The sequence below is a fragment of the Pyxicephalus adspersus genome, chromosome 6, assembly GCF_032062135.1.
Source record: "Pyxicephalus adspersus chromosome 6, UCB_Pads_2.0, whole genome shotgun sequence".
In the NCBI taxonomy this organism is placed as follows: Eukaryota; Metazoa; Chordata; class Amphibia; order Anura; family Pyxicephalidae; genus Pyxicephalus; species Pyxicephalus adspersus.
In genome coordinates this window covers 57242470-57261939 of record NC_092863.1, presented here as the reverse complement: position 1 = coordinate 57261939, position 19470 = coordinate 57242470, and the positions used below count along the sequence as shown (strand labels likewise).

The following is a 19470-nucleotide window of genomic DNA, read 5'->3' as shown; positions in this document are numbered from 1 at the left end:
TATCATATTTATTAAATGCATCTATTGTATATTAGGTATATGGTAGCTATTGTAGTAAGGTTTTCCTTTTTTGGGGGAGGGTATAAAACTTTGGTACAGGGAGTGAGTGCAGATACCCTAGGATAGGTGGAGTGTTACTTAAAAAAAATAATAAAGCAACATCCACAACAAAAGACTAATAACAAAATAACAAAAGGCTGCATTATATCCTTGTTCTTGAGTTTAGACATAACTTTTTTCTTTAACAATGTCAAGAAGCATATTATCTAATTATCAGAGAGTCCCAGATTTACCTTGATTGATGTTGTACTTCAAGAGTACTGCCTGCTCTGTTTATTGTGTTGTCCTCATGAAAGGTCCCTTAACATTTTTCATCTATGGATTATCATTAAAGCATCCAATGTACCAAGACAATGAGTGATCACCACGTCACTGAACTTGCAGTGAATAGTGCCACAAGCTCCCAGAGTAGGCGCCTGGACACTTTTGTCCCAGTTACAACATTAAAACAGAACAGTGGCGACCTTCACTGAGCGTTGAACAATCTGTACAACATCTGCCTGACAGGCTTGTTCTAAATCTTCCCTGAATGATCTTTGACACATCTTTCCTTTCAAATACAACTCCCTACAAGACACCTATTTAATCACCCTGAAATAAACTTGTGGAAGGCTTATGAAACAAGGAAAAAAAAATAAAAAGCAAAGACACAGAATGACAAAACAAAATAATGAAAATACTCACACAAGATATTGGACTAAATGATAACCTAAAAAAAAATGAAAATGAAATGAAAGCATGTTGTTGTAAGAAATAAATAAAAATGGCAAATTGTTTAACAAACTTTAACTAAACAAAAGTTCATGCACCTGTCCTAGTGCACAATTAACATTTAATAAATAATGTAATCATACTGGACAAAATAGTTGTAAAAAGTCATACGTGTGTGCAAATCTGCTAAAAAGTCATACAAATGTGCTTTCAAGGGGTAATGCATGCATATTCATATAAAAATAGGAATGCTAGAAATGTCATACCAAATGTTTGTAAAATCCTAAATGTGACAGCCATTTTATATGTTTAAAAGAACAAAGACACCCAGAAAACCATTATTTGTGCACCTCTCTGAAACTTTTTTCACTTTCTAGGGGTCCCAAATTCAGGGATAATTCCAGCCTACATTCCATGTCATGGGGAAGTGGCCAAGCCACGTGCCTTAGCAGGCAACTCCTCTGTAACAAAGTAAAATTAGGATCAAAGGTGCACATATGGTATTCTGGACAATGTATAATACATTGGCACAGCTTTTAGTTTTAGGTTTACTCACAGGCTTGTTTTCACAGCAGCCTCGTGATTCACAAGGAGAGTTTTAATAATAATTGTTGACCTCACTCATGGGCAACTCTACAAACCCATTACAGTCTGCAGCGTGTGTGTAGCTGTTTGTGGCTTAATTTCCAGTATATGAATGCTATTTATTGATTTTGATTTTATTTTCATCTAACTGCACATTTTTTATTGGATAAGAAATATAATTTTTTTAAAATATTTACAAATTATTGCAACAATGCAAATTGTTTAGGAGTACTATTGATGATGAATGGATAAGAGGAATCACCTGTAATAAAGTTTCTGGGAGCGGAAGCTATATAGAAGGTATAATGTGTTCCCCATCAGGAATACAATAATCCAAAACACTGTCACAATAGAGCGCTTCTCCTGAAGAGACAGAAAACCACAATTGGAGAAATGACTTATTATTCTGTATGGTTACCATTATTTATTGAAGTATATGTCTGGAAAAAAAAAAAAAAAACCCATGCTCAGTACATCTATTCATTACACCCACATTTCCTAATGATTCCTATGTTAAGGGTTGCAAGTACACAAAAATAAATTTTTTCCTGCCATATGTCTAACAAGTGTTTATTGTCCTACTTCCGATAATAAAACTGTTTTATCTGTAATCGTACCAGTTATCCCATCTTTCCTTAACTCTATTCCCACTGGAATACAGAATACCCCTGTATGCTATGTAGATGAGGAAAGAGGTAGGAAATCTGCAGTCCACGGCATGGCTGAACAACACCATTCCAGGTTTCAGTAAAGTAGATTTATTGGGCCCGATTTATTAAAGCTCCCCAGTGCTGGAGAGGATACAATTTATTAAATGAAGCTGGGTGATCCAGCAAACCTGCAATGAATCTGGTTCAGGATTCAAAACATTTGCTAGCAACCGACTTTGAAGAAATTTATTTCAGGTTTGCTGGATCACCCAGCTTTATTGATGAAAGTGTATCCTCTCCAGCCTTGGAGAGCTTTAATAAATCAAGCTCATTGTGTGATACGCAAGAACATCAGACACACATCGCAGAGAAAGCAATGTCTCATATTTTCACAATATGCGATGCAGTGCATTGCATTACTACAATACACTGCTGCACACATTTCTGTCTGTTTTTGAGTGTTGCCCCATGTAATATAATGAATGGGCTGCTTTAACATGGAAAAACGCAGATGGCTGCGCATTGCATGGCAATGAAACTCTGTTCTAGTGTAAATGAAGCCTTAGTCAACTTTCACTGGAACAAGTTTCTCTGTTATTCATGTTTTGCCGACAACTTGTCGTAATAGCATGAACACAAATTCTATTAAAAGCTAAAAGGACACAAATCCGCCTTTACACACATATATATATATATATTTCTAAACAGAATGCTCAATAAATATAAAAATAGTAAAACATGATGGCTAACATCAATTACAACATTTGCCAATATCTGGATGTACTAAATGGTGCATTGGAAATTATGTGTTAATTATATATCTTTCTGTACTGAGCACTTTTTTTTTTTTTTGTTTTTTTTTGTTTTTTTGTTTTTACATTTTCTCCTTACCTTTAGGGACACCTGGTGTTTGACAGAAGAATTAGCATAGGCAAAAGTACTGGCCATTCCGATGCAAACAGCTATGCCTGGAGGGTTACATTATTACAATGGTTAGTTTAGTTAGCAAGTGTTCCAAGGTTTCCTAAAGCAACCACGTGGCTTTAACAAGCAAAAAAATGCTTGTTAAAATGTGCCACCTCTACACCTAAATGCCACGCCGCTGTGATTGTATAAAGCGCCAACACTTTCAGTAGTTGGAGCATGCTCACTCTTCCTTTCCACCTATAAATTCCTACTGACCCATAATAGATCATGATGGATTGCCTTACGAGCCATCAAGAATGTATAGGTGGCAGAAGGTGGTAGGCAAGCTTCAAAACAACTAGAAAGTTCTGTAGCTACTGCTATGTCGATGTCAGTAGTTGTCACCAAACCACTTTAAAGATTGGCTAATGGCTCCTATATCCTACATTTGAATTTGTCCATGTTAGACAATTATTAAATAGGGCGATGGCAGACAGATAACACAATATACATAATGAACAGGTCCTCAAATATCAAAGTGTCTAAACTCTTTCTTCTTTTAAGATAGTCCTAACTGAATCATCACCTGTCAGAATTATGAAATATGAAAGTGCAGTAAAGGTAGATACATGTATACAACTAATCAGTCACTGCACAGCATCCACCCAGGGTTCACAGTTCTTTATTATATCTGAAATATATTATGCACCAGTAACAGAAAAAAATGTATGCTTGCTCTTGAAGTTAGATTGTGCAAAATTGGAACTATTACAACATTTTGTGCTAACTAAAATTTAATTGTGTTAGTATCAATAATTATTAAGAAATAGGAGGTTTTAAAATGCTAGTTGTCAGGCTACCAGGCAAAAATGGCTTTAGTACTTCCTATGTCACTCACCCAGAACATGTATGCAGTTTCGACTACCGGCCTCTTTTACATTATTAACTCAAACTGAAGCCAGCCAATAGGCTTTTTATGAGAAATGTTGGAATCTGAGCAGTTGCAACTATATTTCTTTTACAGTACATTTTTATTTTATGTTTAACCATCTAGACTGCCACATGACAAATGTCATGTAGACAGTCAAGAGGACATAAAGGTAATCTCTGCATTGGGATTTAGTTAGGCCATTTTGGAAAGTAAAAAGCTGTACGACCCTGCAGCATGTGTATGTATTGTTAAGCCCAATGCAGGTGGTACTTGAATGTCATAGTAAACTGTATGTGAATGCACAAAAAACTAGGGCTTTGGATGTACTGTAAGTAAACTAAGACAAGATTGCTATATTTTATTACACTTAAAGTGGTCCCTTAATTATTTTATAGCTTTTTTGGAAAATCCACAACATCAGCAGCTTTTTAGAATATGTGTTGAAACAGATGGGGGTGCAGCTACTGTACTTTGTGTTTTGTTTTACAATACATCAGGGGTACACTTACCAAGCTTATGCTGAAAGCAGACTTTGGCTAGTAGGATAAGAATGAAAGGAAGCCCCTTCTGTAGCCATGAGACAATTGCCCTAAGTTCAGATAAGGCTGGTGCCGGTGTGCCTGGTTCCTCACTGTTCTCATCTCGGTGACGTTCTCCGGTAGCTGCATGCAGCAGTGACGGCCGAGAATGTGAATGTTGAAAGTGATGCTGCTGGTGATGTGCTGGTGGCTGGGGCTGTTGTCGGTGATGAGGATGGTGGTGGTGATGATGATGAGTGAAGTTGCTGGTTTCTGAGCGACCACTTGCTTCCTCTCTGAGTGGAGGGGACATTTGTATAAATACGTCACCCGCTCCCGCTGAAGACCCCAGTACTAAACCAGACTGCACTGTAATTGGCCCAGGTTGAAGACCAGCTAGACTTGAAAAAAGGTGCTGAGATGATGGTGGGTCTTGCTTCAATCCATTAAAAACCCCATCATCAATACTGGTGTCAGAGCTTAGATTCTGGCTTCGATTTCTATAAGTGCAAAAAAGTAAGTTTAGAAAGGTTTTTAAAGGTGTAGAATACAATGTACTGCTCAAGTTGTTTCTCTATGAAAAGGACACTCTAAAACAATGTATACATTTTGCTTTGCTTCCTATTTAAATACATATAGGTCCCATATATTCTACCATCTACGACACTTGGCTTGTGTAGCCATATGTTCCTTTGCTGCCATTGTTGTGATGTTGTTCCTACTGCAATTTAAACTATGTTAGGATGAAATATAATTAAGATACAGTGGAATATCTAATTTATCTAGTTAAAGAGTAGAATAAGCAAAGTGTACGGGGCAATGCCAATATAAATCAATTTAAATGCATGTTACTGGAGGCCAAACTGGAAGAGATTATTACACTGTGCATGTTGAACTGTAGTTCATCTTACACAACGAATTAAAACACAGCACCCAAATGTAAAACCCAAGGTGTTTCTAAAGAGAAAAATGTCTGGGCCCCTCTGGTTTATAAAGTAAGCCTCAATTACAGATTTTACCTGCAACAAGACAAGAAAACTCTCCATGACTTATGAAATAAATATCTTCTGTCATGTACAGCTCTTCTTCTGAATAGGTTACACCCATCAATAATGACTGCTACTAAAACCAACGGTGCTGTGAAATAGGGAGAACTGTGCTTTTTACACAAATGACGATACTTTGGAATAAAGGCAAGTAGAATAAGTATATGGTACTAGAAGTAGTAGGTAAATAGGCAATAGTGAGTTTGGAGAAAGGTTTTTATTGTAGGTTATGCCAGACTGTTGTGATTTCAGTGTGAATTAGTGGTATAACCAAACAGATCTATCAGAACTAACTGTTAGCAATGTCCAGGCAGGCAAACCACCTTTTTAAAGCATGTTACTGGAACTGAGCAAACAAGTACACCCAACAGTGAGAAGTTACCTCTCCGGTGGAGGATTATCAGTGAGGCTGCTGTGACGTCTCTGCATTGTGCTCAGGACCTTAAAACAATACATTTAAGGTGTATAGTCTATAGGAAAAGGGAGTAGGAGGTGAAGTTCTTGCTTGTAGAATATGAAACCATGAGTGGTCTTCAAACAGGTGAAAGTGTAGTTTGAGTTTGAAGAAAAAGCCCCAAGCACCTCCTTAGAGATTACAATCCAAAACCGTGAACATGACAACTGTAAGGAAAAAAAAAATCTAAGTAAAATGACATACAGGGCTGGTCTTAGAAGACAAACCTCTTGGTGAGTGGCTGGACAGAAGAGTAGGTAAGACTGCAGAAGAATACAAGATGTCACTGCACTGAAAGCTAAGTGTGTATTGTATGTATGTTCTAAGTAAACTTTGTTTTTTTTTTATATTTTTTCTCATACAGAAGTTTAGTTTCACTTTAACCTCCTAACCCCAGAGAAACCCTGGAAATAATATATAGAAATCTGGAAACTCCTTATTACACTTATTTATCTGGATTCAGTGGATAAAGTGCCACTCACATTTATTGTCAGTAACAAGAATTATCTCGTACACTGGTGGCCACAATGAAACCCTTTAATGCTACAATAAAGATTACTGGCATCAAGCTGCTCGTTATTCCAAGTAGCCAATTGTCCCCCGGCCAATGAGCCGCATTTCATAGAACCCCTGACAACCTCTGGAGGAACACCTGAGTTCCATTGAACCCTGGTTAAGTATGGTTGTTCTAAAGTCAATCCTGAGAAACATAAGTTCAGCACTGGACAGCTCCCAAAACAGCATATCACCATTGTTCTTTTATGACTGTCCAGTGTCTCCTATTTATATATATCATATAACAATTATTATTATTTTATTGTCCAGTGTCTCCAGTTGTTATATATATTAATGGAGTACATCAGATCACAGCAGTACATACAGGGTTCAGTGACAAATACATTGGAAGACAACATTTATACAAATATTAATATTAAATTGTCCAGTGTGTTCTATTGTTATATATATAATAATGGAGTAAATCAGAGCAAAGCAATGCATCCAGGGTACAGTGGCATATACATTGACATAATCTGTCATATTACAGTTATTATTATGACTGTCCAGTGTATTCTATTGTTATATATAACACACACAGATTAGAATTCATAAAGCTAATAATAATATTATTAAGACTGTCACGTGTATTCTATTGTTATATATCACACTGTAGTAAGTCAGGTTTGTACTGACGGGTGCAGTGACATATACACAGACTGGCTATTTTCATACAATGACTACCTAGTGTATTCTATTGTTATATATAACACACACAGATTTGGTGTGAGAGGAGGAGGAGAAGAAAGACAGGCTTTTATAGGCAAAGGTATATGTTTAATATAAAAACCTAACTTTATTAATAATTATGTTATTTCCCTAAAATTAAAAAAAGTTCTGCTGAGCTAGGTATCCACTCACACAGTAATGCTCTATTTGTAGTATGTTCATGGGTTAAAACGCATGTCAAGAAAATATTATATGAAAGCAGGGTCTCTGTACCGGAGGCATTTCTGCTGGTGTCTGCTGATGGTTGAACCTCATAAGACACAGTAAGTAACTCTGGCATAAAATGAATGAATTCCTATTTATGGAGGAGCTGACTGCATAAGTTGTGTTTTTTATGCACTGGCCGCTAGTTCCACTTAAAGACACTCAAACTGGGTGGGGAATGTCACTATTTTTTTTGGAAGATTTTGGTACATGAAGATGCATCTTCCTTTCTTCGGGTGTATAGATCAATTTAGTTTGTATGCTTTTTTGTGGGGTATTGTATTGATCTTCAACAGAATACGTGTTCAAACAGTCATACGGTTCTTCAATATTGCCTTACATAAGTTCCTATTGTAGCTGTGACAAATTAGAATTCAACCTAAAGATTCTGTTCTTCAAGAGGACTGGTTAGACTTGGTAAACCATGATTTTTTGAGTTTTCATTGAGGTATATTTGTGCTGCGCGCCGCCATCAGCTGTCCAGATAGGACACCTCTCACACCATATCTACCTACTCATCAGGCTAGGCACAACAATAATCTTTCATCAATATTACTTTTCTATTTTTATCTCTCCCTATAACACACACAGATTAAAATACATATACCTAATATTATTATTATGACTGTCATGTGTATTCTATTGGTATATATATAATGATGAAGTAAATCAGAGAAAAGCAAAGCATGCAGGGTACAGTGACATATACATGGACAGACTATGTCATATTACAATTATTATTTTTATGACACAGATTAAAATTCCATATAGCTAATATTATTATTATGACTGTCCTGTGTATTCTATTGTTATATATAACACTGCAGCAAATCAGACCAGGCCTGTACATGCAGGGTGCAGTGACATATACAATTATTATTATTATCCGGTGTATTGTATTGTTATATATAACACTGTAGTAAGTCAGGCCTGTATATGCAGGGTGCAATGACATATACACAGACGGCTCTTTTCATACAAATATTACTGTCCTGTGTATTCTATTGGTATATACCATACCTATTTATTGTACAGCGCTGTGTAATATGTTGGTGCTATATACTGTTATAATGCTACATATACATAATAAAAATAATGCTGCAGTAACTCAGCCCAGGCCTGTACATGCAGTGACATATACAATTATTATCAGGTGTATTCTCTTGTTATATATAACACTGTAGTTAGTCAGGCCTGTACATGCAGGGTGCAGTGACATATATAATTATTAATATTACAGCCCTGTGTATTCTATTGTTATATCAAATGAGGTAACACAGACCAGGCCTGTACATGCAGTAACATATACAATTACTATAATAATTATTATTCTGGCTGTCTGGATTCCATTAGCCTGCTCACACTCTCACCTCTTCCTTGGCCGCGCCTCATAGATGACGTCACTCCAAAACGAAGAGCAGCTGAGTCGGCCGACGACTTCCGGTTCATGTCTGTAGCTGGGTGAAGCTGAAAAGAACACGTTGCCATGGGGACGGCCGCTGCACAGGAAGTGTACCCTACCTAGGTAGAAGTTCCGGAGCAGACTGCAGCTAACAACAAATCGTCACATGACTGTAGAGTCGCTGCGGACATTGCAGGCAGTGTGACGGCCCTGAGCTTCCCCGGCATAGTAATACTGCGAATCCTCCTGACAAGGAGTCTGGCTTGTACACAGGCCTGAGTATTTCCCTGCATTAATCAGAGCTATGAGCCCTCTCCCCATCCATCACGTGATCAGTGTACAATCCTCGGGCTGCATTCATTCTGTACACTGATAGGACTCTGCTACTGGAATGCTCAATTTATTGTCTATGGTGTGGAGAAAGATCTTACGCAAGAGATGGGTGCTGGGGGTTGTGTTTGGACTTTCTCTGATATATTTTCTCACCAGTACATTCAAGCAGGTGGGTGTCACTTTCAATCATGGGGGTTCTGACAACTCACATCTGATTGCGGCCGATCATTGTTCTTATAGCTGGACGTACACCCCGACGTTAGGTTTCTTCCAAAGCCCCCAATTCCCCACCTCCTAGATTGTAACCTCTTCTGGGCAGGGTCTTCTCCTCCTCCTGTGTCACTGTTTGTATCTGTCTGTCATTTGTAACCCCTATTTAATGTACAGTGCTACATAATATGTTGGCGCTATATAAATCCTGTTTAATAATAATAACATCCTCTGATCTTCCACCAGCAGCTGGTCCTCCACTGTGTGCTATCATTTCTTCTTCCGGCCACTTTATCACTACTACTTCCTCCTTGATATTCTTCTTTTCTTGTAATGTGCGTAGATCAGCCAAAGGAAACATTAAAAATTGTAGTGGACCACAGGGATCAGCACCTCCAAAGCTCTAAGCCGAGAAATGTGGTTGGGTTACATGGCAGCCAGCAGTGTGGTGTAATAGGAAACAGATTATGGACCTCTTTAGATCTCTGCCTTGTTGTAAGATGTAGAGAAAGCACACGAAATGGCACCCAACATGCCTTGCTGGTGGACCTTAATGATAAACATACTGGGAGGGGAGAGGCTGTAGGCGGGTGGTCAAAAAACGGGGAGGATAACATATGACAAATTTAGGGGCCCCAGTTTTGTTGCTGTGGTTATCCAGTAACTCCTTTAATTCTGTACTTTGTTTCAACGTTCTAATGCCCACCCTCTTATTATGTCCTATTTTTCTAAATCTTCATTATATCATCTTTGTATTGTGCCCCAACAATGCAATACTCTGCATTGTGACCCAAAATGTCAGTAACCACCCTAAAACAGCCAGGTGGTTACTGAAAGTTCCAGGTGGTGCCCCTGGCAGGGGTCTGGGATTTACACTGGCTGTAAACTGGGCTCAATGAACACACTAATGCATGGCACATATTGGCATTTTAACAGATTTATATGAACTTCATTCAGCTTGTGTTAACAATAATTGGAAATTATATAGTTTCCTAAACGATTTTCAATACCAATCATTTTTTTTTTCTTCTAGGAAGAAAGAACAGTAAGAGACAGAACACTACTGGAGACACGTGATGAAGAACAAAGCATTCGCTGGAAAATTCAGTTCAATTTGGGAAACAGCAGCCGGGTCAGAGATCAGTGCCGGAATTCTGTTCAAGGAAAACTGCTTATTACAGATGACTTAGGTAAACAAAACATTAGCAAAGGTTACAAATATATAATAATATTAATAAACAGGATTTATATTCAAACAACATATTACGCAGCGCTGTACATTAAATAGGGGTTGCCAGTGACCGACAGATACAGACAGTGACACAGGAGGGGGAGAGGACCCTGCCCAGAAGAGCTTACAATCTAGGAGGTAGGGGAAGTAACACACATCATATTTCTATATTTCTGTGCTTGTGAAAGCATAACACTTGACATATTGGCACCCCTATTTGCTGGGATAAATGTAATAAACTGCACATCACTGCCTAGCAGTTGTAAAAGCTGTCATGATGCAAGGGAGGGCATATTGTTAATGGCTGCAGGCTATAATGTTCCAGGCTGGGAATCACAACAAATTTAGAATGAGTGATATTAAGGTTTGCTGACACAAGTTGAGACACATTATTATTATTGTTATTATTACTAATAATAATAAACAGTATTGATATAGCGTCAACATATTACACAGCACTGTATCCTTAATAGTGTATTAGTTTTATATCAATTTTATTTGTTTTTAAACGTTTGTAAAGGATGACACCTAGTTTGTAAAAGATGCTGGTCTTTCTGTTCAGGAAATCCAGCACTGTTTACATACTTTGAACCTGTAAAAAGTGACTCACTCAAACAGACCTGCCTTTGCCAGGACAGAGGGATGTGCTGTGTTCTCTTTTTGGGAGTTACTATTCTGTGCCTGTATTCCTTGCTCCACTCCCCACCAGGTCTCTTCTCTGTGATGCACCAGGCTGTCGGTCCCTAAAAACAAGCATTGGGGGCCTCAGTCTAATGGTGGTTTGACATATGCCATGAGTTAGGTTTTAAATATTTGTTCTAGATTTAATATACCAATAAGCCCTGTACACTGTTGTAATATATCAATAGCTGTAATTCACCACACTATAGGATACGTTTATAAACAATTTGTTTAGCAAAAGTGCTTGTTTTATAGTTTGAAACTTGTGATGGATAAATGTGCTTTGATATAGACATTTATTGTATTTAGTAGACATTGGAAATAAGTACATATATACATTGATTTAAAAGAATGACATTTTAAATCAGTTCAATTCATGTTGCATTGTTCCTTTTCGTTCAAAGTAAATACAAGTCTAATTTATTGTGAAATAAAACAAACAGTACCTCCCAGGGGATGAATTCAGAATGACATTAAACCAATGTATAGCAGTGTTCTCCCCAGACCCTTTTAGCTGGGAGCACTACCCGGCACATTTGAGCAACCACCCTGCTGTCTTTGGGTGGTTACTGATGATTTGGCTCCCAATAGAGGGGCCACCACCCGCCTACAATTTTTGTAAATTCTGGGTTGAGCACTGTCAATGTACGTTTGCCCTCTTTAAAGAATTTATAGTTAAATAATATATAGCAAATGAAGTATATTTGCCCATTTTTGTTTAACAGGACAATAAAACGTGCACTTTTGTTGAATTTTTAATTATGCAAATTATTTAAAACTGTTGGTAGGTAAAGGTGTCAACCACTCTGACAAAATAATAGTCCAGCCTTAATTTTGTATAGGCTTCAGTGCTCAACCCAGAAATTGTTTTAAGCCAGGTGGTAAGAAATAGTAGGTCGGTGGCAGCCCTTGTATTGTGACCAAACTCTTTAGTAAACACCCAAAAACAGCTGGGTGGGTGCTGAAAAGTGCAGGGTGGTGCACCCAGCTAAAAGGGCCTGGGGAGAACCCTGGGCTTAGAAAGAATAGTTTCACTTGCCAAGTTTTCCTTGCTATCTATAATGCCATTGGGAAGATTTTAGTTCACTCCTGTGACACCCACAGTTATAATATCCATGCAGAAATGTTAACTTCCTATACTGTTTTTGTGTCCCCACTGCAGATATTTACTATGGCTTCCTGTCCCAATCAAATTCGAGTGGAAATCTTCCCAGCAGGATCACAGGCTGCAATTAAAACCTTTTAAAGGTTTTATTCCTCCTCCACTCTTTACAAAACCATTTAAAACTTTTACCTACAGCTGGGCTTCATAAATTATATATGTTAGTTTCTTTCCATAATGTACATAGCAGTGCTGTCCAGTGTTATTGGTGTATGTTTTTTTTTTCTTTCAGGGTATGTCTGTGAGCGCAAAGAGCTGCTAGCAAATGGATGCTGCAATATTAACATGGCCAGCACCAAACAGTATAACTGTGAAAGCTGCCTACCCAATGGGTGCTGCAGTGTGTATGAGTACTGTGTATCTTGCTGCCTCCAGCCTAATAAGGTGCATATTCAAAGTCTGCTTTTTTTCAGTATTTACAATTTGATATTCCCTTTTAGATAAATGGTTGGGTTAGGATTAAAAATATTCTTAGCTGTTAGGTTAAGTTTAGTGGTGAATTTTATATTTGGAGTTATGGGTTAGTCTCTGCAAAATAGTAGGATACTATTACTTTTTGGGTGTGGTTTAATAATATTAAACAGTATTTATATAGTGCCAACAGCAGCACTGTACATTAAATAGCGATAGTAAACTTTTTAGCGTTAGCTCACCTGGTATTTCCTCCTTGTAACAAAATATTATTCTCTACAATAGCCATATATACAATATAAATTTATGTACTGTTAGAACAGATCTATGTCTGTGATTTTCAATTAACATAGTACACCGTAATCTAATACGTGTTGAAATAGGATGGCTTCTTTAGATCAGGTGTTCTTAAAGTTTTAAATCGGGAGCCAAATAAGAAAGTTATTAGTGCACAAGAAGCAAAGAACTTAGACTGTAAGCTTAAGTCCCCTTTATGTGTCTATGCTGCCATTCATACCATTGCTTTTACTTGCTACTGTCCCATTGATTTCATACTTGGATAATTTAAGCTGCAAAGTCAAGTGATGACCAGGAGCAATGATAGAATTTTGAAAGACCTAAGAGGCACCCTAAATAGAAAATGATGTGGGAGTACTGGGTTTGGCCAGTTAAAGGGTGTTAAGTTGATTAACAATAAAGGGCCACTGGACAGTTGGGTAATAATACAAAGATGATGGAAAAAAATGTTACATTCTAAAAGGGTGGGCAATAGAAAGTTAGAACAAAGTATAGAGCTGCAGTTCTTATAACAACAAAATATGCTTTAATCACATGGTACCCCCTTATATCAGTAAAGTTAAAGAGCCTCCCTTAGTTGATGACAGTGAAGAATTGAACCACTAAAATTGGTGCCCCTTTACAATGTAAGTGAAGTGAAATAAAATAGCACTTACCTGACCACTAATGTAAAAGCTGTCAGAGGAGAATTTGCAACTTTATTTGTAACTCCTGCAGTGTGGTTTCTCCTTCTCTCGGGTCTGACTGTGGCTTCTACTATCACTGGCTGAAGCTTGTTTTGGGCTCCACCAGCAAGTGACCTCTTATATCCGATGCTGCACCCACAACTCAGTTTGGATGGTAAACTATTGTACATTGAGGGATAAAAAAAAGACAGCTATATTTTTATTCTGCCATTCTAATTATATGTCATGCTTTAGCTCTTAGCTACATCTTTTCAATGATTATTAAGACTGAGAAACTTGCTTTTTTCCTTTTCTTCCTTTATAGCAACATATCTTGGAGCGTTTTCTAAACCGGGCTGCTAGGGGGTTCCAGAACTTATTTCTAGCAGTAGAAGACCACTTTGAATTGTGTTTAGCCAAATGTCGAACATCCTCACAGGTACTAAGTTGGATAGGTATTTTTTTATAAGCTCTAAATTTTTATAAGCTCTATATCTAATTATTTATAAACTAAACTGATAATGTTGGCTACTTAGAAAAAAATGTACACAACAAATGTAAGATGGTGGGATGTTTTGGGTGTCCTCGCATCCTCCAGGGCTGACAGGGCTGAATGAACTCTTACTCAAATTTCTGATGCCCTTAAGAAGATCAGTTTAAATTAAAAATGCGGGTTTAACTTAAAAAAATTGCAATCTGGCAGGTAAGTGTATTTTGTTGCAGAAAGGGCATTGCCCGGTTGCAATTTTTTGTTCTAATGGTTTAATTTTGCTTTAAAGCATCAAGAACCAATGTTTGTTAAACACGTTAGTTACAAGCCTTTGTTTTTATGCTGTGCTTGTCTTACATTCATGTCTGATGATTGTGTTTACAGAACTTTAGATTTACTGCTACATGCTCAGAAGGATTTTATTTCTTGTCAAGGTGAGGCTTAAAGCCCAACTCTAGCCCGATGTGATTACATCAGCATTTTTCTCTTCATCATTTTACTGAATGGCTTTCAAAAGTGCACAGCAACTACTTCTGATATTTTTAGTCTGATTCAACCACAGCCATCTAAGTACACGGTGATAGACCCAAAAGAAGTGTGAGTGAGATTTCTTCAGGCCAAGACAGCTACTGTACATGACAGGCTTTTCATCAGTTACAATTTGCTATCAGGTGAAGATTCTCAAGTTTTTAAATACAACTAAAAGTAATTAAGTTTCCCTTTATTGGTAGAGCATTATATATCCATTTAAAGCATTCAATTATGAATACTTTATAAACATATGTTAATGGATCTCATTGTTCAGTATTTTTTCTGGCAATTTTCCCCATTACCTACTTGGGAATTGGGAGGTCCAGGTTATTTGTGTTCATTTCTGCTTTACCACCATTAATAATCAATGTCACAAAAAGAAAAAAAAACTTGATATTTTGTTCAACATCCAACCATGTTGCTTTATCAACATCTATGATGATGTTTGGATGAAAGTCTCCTGCAGAATGCTGATGATACAGCTGAAACCTGTATGTATTATTGTCCAGGCTTGGAAGAACACAGATGGCAACTGAATAAGAGCACTGACATGATGGATTCTATGTATACATTTATGCCAAGTGCTTGCAATTAGTGGCAGCCATCCTCAATTAAATGTAAGATAATGTGATTATGTTATGGTCTGATTAGTAGTGATGTCCCATTATTCTGAGGATTTCTGCATCGTTGACATTATAACCCAGTATCTCCTGTGCGTATTAATGAAAAGAAGAAAAAACTTATTGGTCAGGTTGTTTTATGCATCTGTTAAATCAATTATATTGTACTACACGGGGTACCTGCTGCTACAAAAGCTAGCCATGCCTGAAGGATTATAATGAGTGAACCTTCCCTAATATTCATGCTTGCTTATCACAGTGATCGAGGATATTCCCCAATCCTTTGCACATTTCAGCTTTGTGTAACCAATAGGGTACAGATGAGTCAGATTATAATATTCCTGAATAGGTACAAAATATGACAATCACTACTGTAGAACCATTGTCCTGAGTCTGGCTTTAAGACCTGTTAAGTCACAGACATGGAACAAACACATGGGAGCAAAGCTCAGACATTTTAACTTTTGGCTGCTTGTTTGTGGGTCATTGGCTTACTGGGTAATAATGCCAAGGTAATGGAGACATGCCTGGATCCTGGGCTTTATAAACACATGACCCATTGCTGCTTCTGTATTCCTACCTGCAGCTTAACTTAAGCAGTAAGGGTTCATTTAAACCCAGTCACCAGACAACAATTTTCACACATGGAAATTGGGAAGCCACTTTAAGTTGCTTAACCAAATATTCCTCTGGTGTGTTTTACACAGTATTGGAAGAACTCGGGTCATTGAACCAGGGACGTTGGCCAAAAATCCATGTTTGTCCACCCAGAAAAATAATGTCCCAACCATGTCACCCTTTATATTTTTACAGAAATTTGTTTTGATTGGTTTTGCCATTTAACTACGGTTGGCCCTAGACTTCCGAGTGTGTTTGGATTTGTTTGCACAAAGCAATTGGTGGCTTTAACTGCAAGTTCAGCTTCTCTGTGAGAAGAATAGAAAAGTAACACTTGTTTGGGTTTTTAAGCTCTATCAATAGGAATCATTGGGGCATCCTATGGACAGGAGATCAGTCTTTAAACTGGCCAAAATTGGCTTTATTGGGCAACAATTATTACATGCTTATAAATGGCATTTATCATATTCTATCAAGTTTTTTTTACTTATTATTATTATTATTTGCAGAGTGTCCAGCATGAGAATACTTACAGGAATCCAGTTGCAAAATACTGTTATGGAGAAAATCCCCCAGAACTTCTTCCTCTCTGAATGAAGAAAACAAAAGATTAACAATGTTTTGGGTATTTCTCTCCCATGATGTTATGAATAGAATATCTGCTTTTAAGCATTATGTGAGCCAGGACACTATTTTTTTTTTTGCAAAAGAAAACATTAAACATATACACACTATTAAGAAAACAAACAAAAAAAAAAACACAGAAGCTAAAAAATGGGGGTTTTGTGATTTGGCTAGTAGGAGCTTCATTATCACAGCAAGTGTACTGTAAAATTGTAATGTATACATAATGTTTACATATTACTTAGTATGCACTGAGTGCAGTATATAAAAGAACAATTAATAAGTTTATAATGAGCATGTAACGAGGGACTTAAACTTTAAAGCAAACTTTTTAATTTTACTTGTGTTTTCTAAACTAGAATTTCTTACATTTTTATTTTTCAGACATTGTGTTAATTTATTAAAAGTGTCTTGTTTTTTTCTTTAGCAGCTGTTGAACATAATATAAAAAAAAATATAATAAAAATGAATCTGAGAATAAATTGATGCAATAATTATGAGGGGGGTGACATGTTACTTGGGGCATTTTTAATAAAAACTTCAAAGTGAATATTTTTTCATTACAAGATTATCCTGTATTGTACAGTTATTGTTTTTCTGTAAGCAGGTTTTCCACAAGGCAGCTGCATACTTTACATATATTTTATTTTAAAGAGCCTTAGCAGAAATAAACCATGCACAGGGCTGGGAAACGCAGAACATTCCTAGGTTTGTCTTGCATTTTGCACAGCAAGGCAGCAACAGAGTTTGCAGAAAGTTTTTGTATACCAATTTCATAGCATAAAAAAAACAAAAAGTATGCTGCTAACATATAATTTCCTAACAGGATGCCATCAATGAATTCCCCAAAACCAGCAGGTACCTTTTGTACCTTTTAGTGTCCTGTTAGCAACTGGCATTTGTACCCATCAGCAGGGTTTCACACGAGAGACCAAGTAGGATGTTAATGTACGAATGGAGGCTTTGTCCACTCAAAGCTGTATAAAACCTCTACCTTCTAGACTCAAAACCATACTTTATTGGATTTCTAAGAAAACAAAAAGTTTCTTATCTTCTTGTCAAACATAGACTCTGGAGCCCCTTACCATCCATAGGGGAAAAAGGTGGGTGTCTGTAATCAGGTTATTGCTTTGCCCCCACATAATTTAAACACACACACGCTGCAACAACATGCATTTCAGTCACTAATAGTTAAATGTCTAACAAAACATTCAGCAATTACAGGAAACTGCTGACCTTTAGAGAATCCGAGTATTCTCTGTTAAAATGATGCAGGAATTAAATTTTGCTCTAAATTCAATACATGTTTCCTAATGGCTATGCGAGCAGATAATGTAGTTCTGGAATTAAAGGATTTTCAAAAGTCCTCATCATTATTTTAAACTGATGAGCACACATGTTGCAGGGCCTCAAATCTCCATCTTCTAAAAGGCTGATTAATTTGCCTTCTAACACAAAAGCTTCACTCTTTTCCTCCTGTTTCTGCCAAGTCCCACACACTTGATTAATGACAGGGACAGATTTTCAGGTTCATCCTCTCTGCATTCTCCTACGTCTGCTTGTCACTGTTTATAAAGCAATCTTTCCTGGAAAATGATAATGTTCTGCAATAGTAACTTGGCAATGCCTTTGGCATTCTTGGGTCATCAGACAGATGGGAGTAGATGGACGTGTCATCTTCAAGAATGTCCACCTGCAATCAATCATAACATCACTGGTGTATGAGAACATAACATGTTGGCCTCCATTAAAATTAGATTACCATAATGTTGTGAATACCATGTGTTTGCCATTTTTGCATATTTGTAATTACTGCAAATGGCATGTTTGCTCTGGATGAATAAAAAAATATCTTTTTAATGACTTTGTGCTGAACAGGAAAATGTCATTACTTTTTTGGCACCATTTACTGGAAGACTTATATGTAGTGTATTCCCCATGCAAAACTACAGAACAGTAGTTAGAGCTGTTCCTGGAATTCTTCATTACATAAATGTGTCTTTCTCTCATATATATATATATATATATATATATATATATAAAAACATGCCTTTTAATAAACACTCATTAAACTCTCTAACGTTTCTCAGAAAAAAATGGTAATAGAGATACAAACTTTCATCAGCAAACCTAAAGTCCCAAACAACCAAAAACACAATAACAGTCCCATACCTTGTAGCTTTCAATAGAGGGGCACCTTCCACTGTCATCTAAGTCTTGTCTCCAAACTCTGATAGCAGGTTATCACACCTGAGCCCCCACATCCACTCAGGTAACACACACCCCTCTCCCAGAACATCCTGGGAGAGAAAGTCCCACCTGCCAGAGAGTTAACCCCTACACACCAAGTCTGGCTGAGGATTTTCCTCTCTGGGATGGAATAAAAAAGGCCAACTTCCCTTTCATTTCAATGCCCCGCACCCTGGAATAGTTCTTAACAACTGCAACTACTGATTGCTATACAACCCTAGGCCCCTTGCCCAGTACCGTGCCCATCTGTCTAAAGCAACCAGAAGCCAAAAATGAGGGAATATATATCACCCATCCATAACTCAATTCTGTATACAACAGTACACATGGTATACACAACAATATGCAGAATACATTTGACAAAGACAATGAACCTCTTAAACACCTACTAAGTGTGTGAACATTTGAATGTTTCAGATGAGAATATGGTAAGGATAACCAACCATAGCAATACTTTGCAACTTCAGCTTTTTAACCATTTCTATCTATTATTGTCTTAGCTATCTACCTAGAATAAAACTTTTTTAATTCAACAAAGAATACCCAACTAGAAAGACTACACCAAGTTCAAGATCCATGATTCCATCCACACAATA

General features: G+C 37.2%; 2 protein-coding genes across 3 annotated transcripts in view; one reads left to right on the top strand and one right to left on the bottom strand.

The window, feature by feature from the left end:
• RNFT2 (ring finger protein, transmembrane 2) overlaps positions 1–8791 on the bottom strand; it is a 27106-nt gene extending 18315 nt beyond the window's left edge. The window contains exons 1-5 of the mRNA XM_072415939.1: positions 8720–8791; positions 5790–6028; positions 4353–4861; positions 2898–2974; positions 1619–1719 (exon numbers count right to left, since the gene is read on the bottom strand). Coding sequence (XP_072272040.1) covers positions 1619–1719; positions 2898–2974; positions 4353–4861; positions 5790–5863 — 761 coding nt within the window. The 5' untranslated portion in view covers positions 5864–6028; positions 8720–8791. The remainder of the gene's footprint in view (positions 1–1618; positions 1720–2897; positions 2975–4352; positions 4862–5789; positions 6029–8719) is intronic.
• Positions 8792–8889: 98 nt separating this feature from the next.
• SPRING1 (SREBF pathway regulator in golgi 1) lies at positions 8890–18487 on the top strand. Of its 2 annotated transcripts, none has more exons than XM_072415938.1 (5): positions 8890–9253; positions 10332–10484; positions 12601–12752; positions 14067–14180; positions 16510–18487. In XM_072415938.1, the coding sequence occupies exons 1-5, from the start codon at positions 9190–9192 to the stop codon at positions 16591–16593; spliced, it is 567 nt and encodes a 188-aa protein (XP_072272039.1). In that variant the 5' UTR covers positions 8890–9189; the 3' UTR covers positions 16594–18487. The 2 variants fall into 2 exon arrangements, with proteins under 2 accessions (XP_072272039.1, XP_072272038.1); XM_072415937.1 differs by having other exon boundaries at positions 8891–9253; positions 10328–10484.
• Positions 18488–19470: the final 983 nt, after the last annotated feature.

Bases quoted from the DNA above. Each gene is read 5' to 3' on its own strand.
- SPRING1 (XM_072415937.1), top strand. From the start codon at position 9,143: ATGCTCAATTTATTGTCTATGGTGTGGAGAAAGATCTTACGCAAGAGA. The intron at 9,254-10,327 runs GTGGGTGTCACT...TTTTTCTTCTAG, and splicing joins TCACCAGTACATTCAAGCAG to GAAGAAAGAACAGTAAGAGA. The intron at 10,485-12,600 runs GTAAACAAAACA...TTTTTCTTTCAG, and splicing joins GCTTATTACAGATGACTTAG to GGTATGTCTGTGAGCGCAAA.